This window comes from Rhagoletis pomonella, unplaced genomic scaffold (genome assembly GCF_013731165.1).
Source record: "Rhagoletis pomonella isolate Grant_MI unplaced genomic scaffold, Rhpom_1.0 Rhpom_scaffold_00005, whole genome shotgun sequence".
NCBI classification, from domain to species: Eukaryota; Metazoa; Arthropoda; class Insecta; order Diptera; family Tephritidae; genus Rhagoletis; species Rhagoletis pomonella.
This window is the reverse complement of record NW_023458559.1, coordinates 68,202,288-68,213,843: the sequence shown is the minus strand read 5'-3', so window position 1 is coordinate 68,213,843 and position 11,556 is coordinate 68,202,288. Positions and strand designations below refer to the sequence as shown.

Here is an 11,556-nt window from a genome sequence, read left to right as displayed (position 1 = left end):
CACATGTGAGTTGAAATATTTTGATTTCAATCGCGCGTTTTCATGTAATAAACCAAAATAACCTAGCTTCCATTAGGCTTATTAAGATTTCTACCTGATTCTCATTTGTTGTTTTGGACCTAAAATTAAAGGTTTAAACGTTTTATTACATCAAATTTCCTTTAAATTGTAATTAACTTACAGCTAAATTAATAGAAATCGTACATATTCTAGCAACTTTACAAAAATGGAAACAAAATCATGGCATAATGACAATCGTAAGCGAGCATACATATGTTTGCAAACAAATTTTTAACACAAAAAGATTTTTCCCAATATGCGCTCAAATAAGGCGCATTAAAAAGGGAAATCAAATTTCGTTAAGTTTCGGTGTCAAACAGTCAGAAAGAAAAGTTCTTTATGCTCCTTTAGTTCACGAGATCAGTGTATATTTAAACTACCACATAGTTCATGAAACTTCATTTTTTATTTTTGCTTTCGTTTGACAAGAATTGTATAGAAACTTATGCAAAACGAAGAAAAATTTAACATAAACAGTCAGGACAAAATTTTTAAATTTTTCTTGAATCTTAGCGAAGCGGTAGCGCTGGACACAGCTGCAAATTAGAAAATAAGAACAAGAATGTTATCGTCGCTGGGACGAAAATATTTGAATTTATAGAAAACAGGAAAAATTCGACCGTCGAGCAGAAACATTGATTTTTTTAATTTAAATCAGCATCCCTGCAAAAAAATGTGTATGCATTAAATACTCCGATAAAAATTTGGTATTTTTTTCAAGAAAAAACGCGATTTTTCTTGGATTTTGGTGCTTTTTCAATTTCAAAACTTGGCAACACTGGTGGTTCGCGGGCTGGTCAAATTTCAACCGATTGGTTGCGGTTTAGTTCTCGCTCGCCTTCAATTTTTCGTTTCACTGATCTGGCAATGTGGTCTCGCACTGCAGCTAATTTATTGCAATCTCAAAAAAAAAATGTTTTTCTTGTGCAGTGGAAGCAACAACAATTGGTGACCAGGGATCATATGATTGTCTGCTAACAGCGCCCTAACAAATGTTCAGTTATTGAAAAGCCAAAAAAAAAAAGAAATTAAAATGCCTTTAGAGTGGAGTCGCGAAAATAGCAAAAAATTAATAAATTTGTTAGTACAGCAAGAATGCCTGTGGGACGTAAGTAGTCCTACCTACCATGACCGCGTAAAGAGGGAAAATGCATTTAAATCAATTCTAAACAAAATGAAGCAGAATTTGGATAATATAAGGATTTCGGACATCAAAAATAAGATACTAAGCTTAAGATCTCAGTATAGAAAAGAATTGCGGGCTATAAATGCTAGCCGGCGGAGTGGAGTTGGAAATGAAGACATTAGACATCCGAAATTATGGTGCTTTGATGAGTTGGATTTTCTGCGTCCTTCAATTTATAAAAGGCAAAGCACTTACAATATTCCTAAAAGAAAAAAACCTGTGAGTAAAGAATTGAATACACTGTCAAATTCAAACGAAATATTTATTTCATTACTAGGAAACCCATAAAATAACTTATGAAAGCAATGAGGAGGATGACGAAAGTTTTTCGGTGAGTGGTTAACAAACAATAATAATAAGTAATACTAGGCGTATTTAAGCATACATATTAGTTGCGTTCCTTATCTCCCAGAAATAGTCAGAAAAAGTCCGAAGTAGTCAGATTTAGTTCAAAAAGCGTTCCTTAACCACGATCCAGAAAATAAAGGTCGCGCCATTCTCTTCGTCGATTTGACAGCATCCTCCCAATCGCTGACGTCATAATATATCCCTGCAGGGAAAGCTACTAGTTGTGAACTAGAATTCTACCAGTTTGCGTTTCAGCCCAACTAGTTCACGTTCTATCCTTTTTCAATGTTAGCGACTGGTATTTTTAACATTGCGATGTCCTACGAGATGTCAATTGTCAGGCTATGCATCAGCATCTACTAGTAGAAATACTAGTAGCATCATACCAGTTGATGAGATAGTCTGCCAATTCATGCCCCATGAAAAGCATTAGTTGTTGTTATAGCGGCTACTAAGCCCCGTTCGGGGCGGTTCATCCATCAACGTTGTCGTCTATTTCAGCTAGGGGGAGGCCCAGGAAGTGTGCTACTTCCAAAGGGGCTGTCCATAAAGACAGGGGCGTTAGCTGAGTGGGGTTCTCAGGGCATGTGAAGAGGTGCCGGGAGTCATGTGGCGACTCTCCACATGCCGGGCATTGGTTGGGCACATCCTCGTTGATTCTGCTCAGGTAGCTGTTGAGCCTGCTGCAATAGCCAGATCGAAGTTGGGCTATTGTGGTGCGGGTCTCCCGAGGCAGACAAAGTTCTGTCCTGTCCACGTCCGGTGGTTGTGTGCCTAGAACGGCATTCACAGGGCGGAAGTCTACATAACTTGAGACTGATTCCCTGTGAATGCCGTTCAGGGCCTGTCGGTAGGGTGGCGGGTCCAGAGGTTGTTTGATATATGTACCTCTGGACTTCGTCTGTCAGTTCGTAAAGATGCCTCCTGACGTGCCGTGGCCAGGGCTCTTCCGCGAGCAGTTGCCCGCTGGGATGGCCACGTCTGTGGCTCCCAGCGAGGAACTGCTTGCAGAGCATTATGTTATGCTCCTTTACTGGGAGCATCTGGGCCTCGTCATGAAGGTGGTGTTGAGGCGTCATCAGGAGGCATCCTGTCGCAGTTCGTAATGCCGTGTTTTGGCAGGTCTGTAGCTTCATCCACTGCGTCCTGCTTGCCACCGGTGACCATACGGGCGCTGCGTAGCTTAGAACCGGCAGGCCAATTGCCTTGTATGTTGCCAACAACGTTTCTTTATCTTTGCCCCAAGTGCTGCCGTTTACTTTCGAGTACAAGTCATCAATTTCATTCCCAGACGCCATGATCGAACAATCGTCAGCATACGAGACTATATTAACACCCTCTGGTGGCTGAGGAAGCTTTGATATGTAATAATTAAACAGTAGCGGGGACAGGACACCACCCTGTGGTATCCCCTGTTTAATTTTACGTGGCTTGCTAGTTTTGTCTCTAAAAATTACTGACGAGTGTCGACCACTCAGGTAATTCGCCGACCACCGTTTGAGACCCTGTGGGAGTGAGGAGGCCTCTATATCTTCTAGTAGCGTTGAATGACTGACAGTGTCGAACGCCTTGGACAGGTCCAACGCTACTGGAATAGTTCTCTTACAGGGGCGGTTTCGGTTTAGGCCACGAGTTATCTGAGTGTTTATGGCGTTAAGTGCTGTTGTTGTACTATGCACTTTACGGAACCCATGTTGATGTATTCCTTTTTGCTCGCGGCGCTCCAACAGTCGCAATGGCCGACAGAGCAAAGCACTCGCTTGGTATGGCTGAGGTACCAGGTTCAAGCCCGGGCGCAGGGAACATTTTATTTTATTTTTTTATAATATTTATTTTATTTATATTTTTTATTTAGGCTTTTTTTTGTTTTCTTAAATTTAATTTAAAAAAAAAATATTTTTTTTTTATCCATTTTTTTATGGCACAAGTATTTCCCATATATTTGCTTCTTTTTTTTTGTAATCCAACTAGATTTTTTAGTTTGTTATTTATATTTAAATCGAAATAATTATTCCTACTTACATTGATCTAACTGTAAAAATCTTAACCATCTCCATGCGGCCTCGAATCTGCGATCTCAGAACCAGAACCAGTAGTCTTCACGTGACGCCACAGCCGACATTTGTAAGAAAAGCAATTAATTGCGTTTTATTTTAGGCTTTGGCAATTCAAAGGCAGATGTCGCTGAACGCTTAAGTTCTTCGAAAATGTCAAACTAGTAGGCACATACTAGTTTATGAACTAGTATTTTTTCTAACTGGTTTGGGTTTTCACTGCAGGGATACTTTTGTTTACATTCACTGTTGCCAAATTGATGCTTTTCGCACCAAATTTAGTGGGTATTCAAAAAGCGAAAATTTTTGAGTTTTGTGCTTGGTGCGTTTTTGGTGCTTTTGTTCTTATTTTGAAGACTTCAAATTAGAAAATCTTAAAAACTGGAAGCAGAATTTATAGCAATCGTAAGTGTGCTAAGCAATTTTACAAAAATTTAAACAAAATCATGGCACAGTGACAATCATAAGCGACAACGAAATAGCACCTTCAATCATGCCAGAAGAAATCGCCCGTTGTGTAAGAAACATTGATTGTTATTAATTTGAATCGGCATCCTTATAATAAAATTATGTATTCATATATATATATATATTCTATCATTCTTGCTAACTAAGTACCTAACTAAGTAGTCCGAAACGTACAGACTCAGAAGCATAGAAATGTATATGCTTTCCATTTAATGCTCCAAGACACAATGGAAAATACCACTTCTTTCGAAACTCTTCGGAAATCAGCCGCCACTCTTGTGGGGAATTTGGAAACTAAAAAATGCATAATTTTTTATTTATAAAAAAATTACTTTTATAAAAAAATATATCATGCAATAACGGATTTTTTATTTTATCCTAGGAACCTAGCACATCAAGTAAAGCTTCATTACAACAATCAAAACGAGCAAGAACCGACATCGAAAAAGGATTTTCAAATCTAACTCAGGTGATAGAGAAGCAAAGTGAAAGGAAATATGAATGGCTTGGAGAACAAGTGGTTTCAATTTTGAATGAGATGGCGAATCAAGAGGTTATTGAAGAAGCTATTATGGTTATTCAAAGAAATATAATGGATTTTAAAATTAAAGATCGCACTTTTGGCCAACAGCCAAACGTGCAAGAACATTATGAAAAATTTGAGTAAACAAACCTGTGCAACCACATAACTTACTAGCGGAATCTTTTAGAGGCTTGATTGATGATTAAAGAAAAAGGAGCAAGTAAAGATTAACAGCCGTTGAAGTCGAAAAAAAGAAAAAGTGTACGTGTCCGCCGTTTTTGCTGATTTAATGGTATACTTTTTTTTTTTTGAGCAAATTAATATAGGTGCTGCTTATATTTCGAAAACTATTGAGCCGATTTTCGAAACATGAATATGGTTGGCAAGATAATTGAAAGACTTTTCATTTGATATGTATATCTATACATTTAACTATGGGCATATCACTAGAACTTTTGATTTTGGACATTTAAAAAAATAAGTCGTGGAACATTCATCTAACCGATTTCACCTTATATTTTAAAACTTAAAACATATGAAAAAAAATAATAATAGACAAAATATATTTTCAAGCTCGGTAATGTAAAAAAAGAATAAAAAAAACTAATTTTTAAGCAAAAAACAACCGGCTCGAATTCTCATATAAAAATTTAGAAGTTCCGTTAATTTTTTTATGATCCAATGATCGGATCTAAACCAAATAAGTATGGGACCTACCTTTCAGACAGAAAAAGAATTATCAAAATCGGTTGAAGTTATGCGACCTTTTTTTAAGCCGATTAAAAACATAAATAAATAACACAGAACTAAAAAAAATTATGAAAGGTTATTTTGACCACTCTAGGTGCCTATATGCTGAACAAGAATCTGAAGTCAGTTTTGATCCATCATGTCACAATTTTTTTCTAACCTCAATGGCGAACTTGGCGGATATACTTTTTTCTTGATATCCAGGGTTAATGAGATCGCTGTTTAAAATGACGGATCCAGTATGGCGGTCAAAAGTACCAAATATTATAAGAATTAAAAACGCATTCAACAGCGTCTATTGGGAAAAAAGTTAAAAACGTCGCTTTTAAATCACTTGGCACACTAAAAGTTTTGTAAATATTCATTTTAAATTTTTTATATCTATTAAAAGTCATATCACATTAAAGCCACTCTCGATGCTCACTGTACTCGCGGTGGAAGTGGACAACAAAAATCAGCTGTTTCGAATACGAGAAGAACGGTGGATAAGTAATAATAAAAAAAATACCAACAAAAAGCCGTAAATTTATTGCTTTTGCCGTTGTGCATTCATAAAATAATAACAAAGCAATAAAAATAAAAAAATGCATATGTGTGAGTGGAGAATTGAAGCGCGCATGTACAGAAAATTTCTATAAAGAGTGAAAAAGCAAGCGGAAAATCTGGAAACGAGAACGTCGACAGGAGTGTCGATATACAGACAGCCGTGGGAAATTGAAGTAGCGATAAGCGATAACCAAGTGCAAGGTGCGTCAAAGCTGAAAAGCGTAAGTTCATTAATAAAATTGTATTAGGTTCAAGTGGAAAAATCTAAACGTAATATGACGGAGAATAAAGGTAAACGCCAAGTATTGCCCAGTTTAGGTTTTAGAGTTGTCCGCTACATAGATAGCATCACCGGCGGCGTGGCACAGTTGTTGAAAATCAATAAAAGAGTATCAAAGTGCCGTGGCACGTGTTGGTACACCAGACAAACGGGAGGGCCATTGTCTTCACATCTATGTAGACACATACCCAATACGCACGCTTGTATCGTAGCGTCGTATGGAGCACGCGTGAGAGCGACAACAGCGGCTGATTAGACCCGGACTGGTTGGTTGACTCATTGAAAATTTGGAATATGAAATATGAAACGCACCGCTCCGCCTTTGCCGCTGTGTTCTCTGACAGTTGCTATTGGTACGCTCTGCTTTCGCGAACATGATCGTGAAGGGCAAATGAGCAAAATAAAACGAGATTTCTTATGTTTTTTTTTTTAATAAAAAAGTAATGCAAAAACTTTTTCCTATAGAAACGGTTTGCGGCAGCGTTGGTTGAAGTGTTGAAATTGGCGGCAGCAGTAGACGGTGGTAGTGTTAGCAGTCAGCAAACGGCTAGTAAGGAGGCTTATTCGTGATATTAGTGAACTGCTAGTGTAGAACACAAAAGCGTCAGGATTTCATTTGATAATTCCACATTTGGAAGGGTGCCAATTATACCGACAACACGGGTAACCAAGTGATTAGTAGCACCTTTAGACGACACACTAAAAACATGTACAAGCAAACATGTACGAATCTGCTGGAGCTACCGCCGGGGAAGGTCAAAGAATGGTTGGATGGCTTCGACGCTGTCATCACCGATTGCGATGGTAAGTGCAGGAGATGCTTAGGAAGTATAAGACTGTAGAGAATAGTGCAAATGTTTTGACCTTAAAGGTCACTTTTATTTTTCATTATCAATGTGTAGGAAATTTTTGCATGTAGTATATTTGTGGCTCTTATGAGTTTTATTCGGATTCTCACAAATAATGAGGTAACATTGCGTAATTCTTGACGGTGGCGGCTTTCCATACTTTTCACGACGTTGTGTGTTTGGTGGGGAAATTTCGCCCGCGATTCGGTGACGTGCAATCAGTTTGTACGTGTTTGCGAGGTTTATTCAAAGCAATAAGAACAACAAAATACAATGGAAAAATAACTAAATGAGTAATATGTGGCGTGCGAACAAATGGTCAAGGTGTCTACTCTAGGGCAATGACAATGTCACGACCGCAAATAAACATGCATGTGTATGTACTTATGTATGTACAGTATCGGTCATATCTATAGCACGCCATTTCAAAGTGATATTGTGTGCCACTTATGTTTATTTATTTATTTTTAAGAATTTTCAATTAAAATACAGTTCTTTCTCTAACAAACCCCATTTAAACCCAAGTTTAACAATTTGTAGAAAACTTCAAAAAAGTGCAACAAATTTTCACCCAAGTTTCAAACTTTTTTCTCGGAAGTGTTAGAATTTTTTCGAGTACACAGTTTTTTAGCCACTGCAATTTTAGTCTGATAATGTGCAAATGTCAATGGGCTTACCGTTAATTTTTTAGAATTTTTTTTGTCGCATTGGCTTCCATATAATGAATAAACTCAATTTATTTGTATATGGATGAAAACCGCAACACTTTTGGCGAAAAAAATTCTAAAAAATCAACGGTAACTTTTAGCAACTTGAAACTTGCACATTATCAGACTAAAATTGGTTGGGCTATAAAACTGTGTATTCAGAAAAATTCAAACACTTCTGAGAAAAAAGTTTGAAATTTAGGTGAAAATTTGTTGCACTTTTTTGAAGTTCTCTACAAATTGCTAAACTTGTTTTTATATGGGGTTTGTTAGAGAAAGAACTGTATTTTAATTGAAAATTCTCAAAAATAAATAAATAAACATAAGTTGCACACAATATCACTTTGAAATGGCGTGCTATAGATATGACCGATACTGTAGATAATAATTATAATAAATTCGAATTGATTACTCGTACAGAATTGAAAAACACTTTTCAAAAAACTCTTTTATCGAAGGCAAAAAGGAAACGGATTGAGCCAATTTTGTGTGCCTAAATTTCCCTTTTTGTACCCATACAAAATCCGCGAATTTGAAACATTTTGAAAATTTTTTCTGGCGTTCCTGTCCTTTTCTATTCCTTCTCGATTTTATTAATTTTTCAACACATTCCACTTCTAGGTGTCCTCTGGGTATATAGCAATGTCATTGAAGGCGCTGTCGACACAATGAATCGCTTCAAAACCATTGGCAAGAAGATATTCTTTTGCACCAATAATTCAACGAAAACCCGGCAGCAATTGCTGGAGAAATCGCATAGCATGGGTTTCGATATTACCGCCGAAGGAATGATCTCCTCAGCACATTCAACTGCTGCTTACTTAAAAGCGCGTGATTTTCAAAAGAAAGTGTATGTGATAGGAGCTGGCGGCATAACAGGCGAACTAGACGCCGTTGGCATCAAGCATAGCGACATAGGACCCGATGTAATGAACGGCACACTAGCCGAATATCTAGCGACAAGCTTTTGTAAAGATGCCGAAATTGGCGCCGTGGTTGTGGGCTTCGATGAGCATTTTAGTTTCTGTAAAATGATCAAAGCTGCTTCATATCTGGACAATCCAGAATGCTTGTTTATTGCGACAAATACAGATGAACGTTTTCCTATGCCTGGCATGGTGATACCCGGTTCGGGTAGTTTTGTGCGCGCGGTGCAGACATGTGCAGAGCGTGAACCCTTCGTGATTGGGAAACCCAATCCCAGTATTTGCGAATGGTTGATAAATGAAGGTACTATCGATCCGGCACGTACGTTAATGATTGGTGATCGGTAAGTGTCCCTATGGTCATAGGGTTATTAGTAGGAAATTGTTTAACTGTTTTCTTATTTTAGCTGCAACACTGACATCTTGCTTGGCTTCAATTGTGGTTTCCAAACGCTGCTAGTCGGCACGGGCATACACAAGTTAAACGATGTTGAGGCGTGGAAGAATTCAGATGATCCTGAACAAAAGAAACTCATACCCGATGTGTTTCTGCCCAAATTGGGTGATTTGCTGCCATTTATGTAGTGTTAGTTATACGCAGGTAGTGCAGGAACGACAGAAATAGGATCTAAAGCTGCGGCACACAAAGTTGCTACTAATACTTATACTTTGCTATTAGTTTGGTATCGAAATTAGTTAATCTTTATATAAAAAAAATATATTTTAACTATTGTACATTTACATGCTTATAAACTTTAATATGTACATTTGTACGTACATATATCAGCGTATTCTAATAATTTATATTTGTAAATTAATGTTTTGCATTGCTGTCCTACAATACAATGTTCTTTTGTACAAATAGTGTTATGGAAGATCAACTACAAAAAAAGGAAAAATTAAATAAATAACAAAAATAAATTACAAAAACTATTGTAAAAAAATGCAAAATAACAAATAGTTATAAAGGGGTTATTTCCTGGTAAGCAATTCGGCCTTATCGCAAATCAGTTCAAATAGTGTGCAAAGGGCATCGCAAAACCAGACTGTTTGCACTCTATATATTACCTCCCATTAAAGTTTGCATGGTCAGAATAGTTTCAGACCTACAACGCGGCGACAATGTCAGATGCAGCGCTAGCAATTAGAAAATCAGTAAACGAGAAGCATGTAGATAGCGGCAAACGCTATTATTTATATAAGTGCATCAGTGATAAAAGCACGTGCCATCCGATCGAAAATATGTACAAAGGAATTTGCGCAAATCTGCTTGAGCAACCAAAAGAAACTGTCCAGCAATGGTTGAACAGCTTTGATACGATCATCAGTGATTGTGATGGTAAGGATATTATTGAATACGTACTAGTTTCTTAATCCGTTTAAATAATTGTCCATCTAGCTACTAACACCTCATGTTCTCTCTCCCTCCCTACAGGTGTTATTTGGCTCGGCGATACTGTCATCGAAGGCGCTGTGGACACTATGCGCTACCTAAAGCAGTCGGGGAAGAAGATTTTCCTCTGCACTAACAATTCAACGAAAACGCGCCAACAGCTATACGAGAAATCACACTCTATGGGTTTCGATATTCCTGCCGAGCAAATAATCTCCTCGTCGAATTCGGCCGCAGCCTATTTAAAGGCACACAATTTCCAGCGAAAAGTCTATGTGATAGGCACTGCAGGTATTGCCTCCGAACTTGATGCTGTGGGCATAAAACATACTGGCGTCGGACCCGATGTAATGTCAAGCAGGTTAAGCGAATATATAAAAGGTGGCTTTTGTAAAGATTCCGATATTGGTGCGGTGGTTGTGGGCTTCGATGTACATTTCAGTTTCTGTAAAATGATTAAGGCAGCAGTTTATTTGGATGATCCAAAATGCTTGTTCATTGCTACAAATACAGATGAACGTTTTCCCATGCCTGGCATGGTTATACCCGATGCGGGTAGCATTGTGCGTACTGTGCAAACGTGTACAGGACGAGAGCCTGTAGTGATAGGCAAACCGAATCGTCGAATTTGTGAGCATTTGATTGAGAATGGTACCATAGAACCGGGGCGTACGCTCATTGTGGGCGATTGGTAAGTGTTGCATAGGAAAAGACTTTTGGTTGGTGGGAAAAATTGTATTCTACTTGTCTTTTTATAAGCTTTTTTTTGTATATTAGTTGCAGCAGTGACATATTGTTGGGCTTTAATTGTGGTTTCCAAACTATGCTCGTCGGGACGGGCGTAAATCAAATGAATGATGTTGAGTTGTGGAAGAAATCGTCTGATCCTGAACACAAGAAACTCATACCCGATGTCTTCTTGCCGAGATTAAGTGACTTGTTGACATTTATCAAGTAGAAGAGAGTTGATTAAAATGCCTTTTTATAGAGATTAAAATACGCTTATATAACCACTTAAAATTCAAAATGCATAACAGACTAAGTTAAGTGATTATTAAGAATATTCGGGAAATATTTTATAATTTTGTAGCTGCTGGTTTCAGTGAAAAATGTATAATAGATTGTTACATACACAATTATGTTAAAAAAAAATATTTGAAATTCTTATCAAAATGAGCTTTTAATACATTTTTATTAATTCAAAAGAGATAAGTGGTTTTTAATTTCATTAAGTAAAAGATAGCCAGCAAAAAGAATTATTCGACATGCATATGCAGCTAATTACATCGTAGTGAAACACTAAAGTTTTCAAATGACACAAAAAACGACAAAGCACGTAAACTTAAATTTGAGTCGTAGATTACGAATCTGTATTCTGTTTTTCTGGATCAGGCCATTTTCTCGAGATATTTGAATTTTTGTTTAATTGTGCTATCTCTCTAAATTGGTTTAATTTTTATTTAGGCC

General features: G+C 37.4%; 3 protein-coding genes across 6 annotated transcripts; all 3 read left to right on the top strand.

The window, feature by feature from the left end:
- The first annotated feature begins 897 nt into the window (after positions 1-897).
- Positions 898-5,211, top strand: LOC118739448. Its single transcript, XM_036470773.1, has 3 exons — positions 898-1,465; positions 1,524-1,577; positions 4,499-5,211. Exons 1-3 carry the CDS (start codon positions 1,094-1,096, stop codon positions 4,781-4,783), a joined length of 711 nt encoding a protein of 236 aa, XP_036326666.1. The 5' UTR covers positions 898-1,093; the 3' UTR covers positions 4,784-5,211.
- Positions 5,212-5,800: 589 nt separating this feature from the next.
- Positions 5,801-9,588, top strand: LOC118739447 (glycerol-3-phosphate phosphatase-like; the record flags this gene model as incomplete). 4 transcript variants are annotated; one of them, XM_036470770.1, is given in 4 exon segments in its annotated part: positions 5,801-6,136; positions 6,681-7,019; positions 8,392-9,040; positions 9,104-9,588. In XM_036470770.1, coding segments are annotated over 3 exon segments (924 nt in total). In that variant the 3' UTR covers positions 9,282-9,588.
- Positions 9,589-9,645: 57 nt separating this feature from the next.
- On the top strand, positions 9,646-11,556 carry LOC118739446 (glycerol-3-phosphate phosphatase-like). Its single transcript, XM_036470768.1, has 3 exons — positions 9,646-10,035; positions 10,132-10,780; positions 10,867-11,556. The coding sequence occupies exons 1-3, from the start codon at positions 9,819-9,821 to the stop codon at positions 11,045-11,047; spliced, it is 1,047 nt and encodes a 348-aa protein (XP_036326661.1). The 5' UTR covers positions 9,646-9,818; the 3' UTR covers positions 11,048-11,556.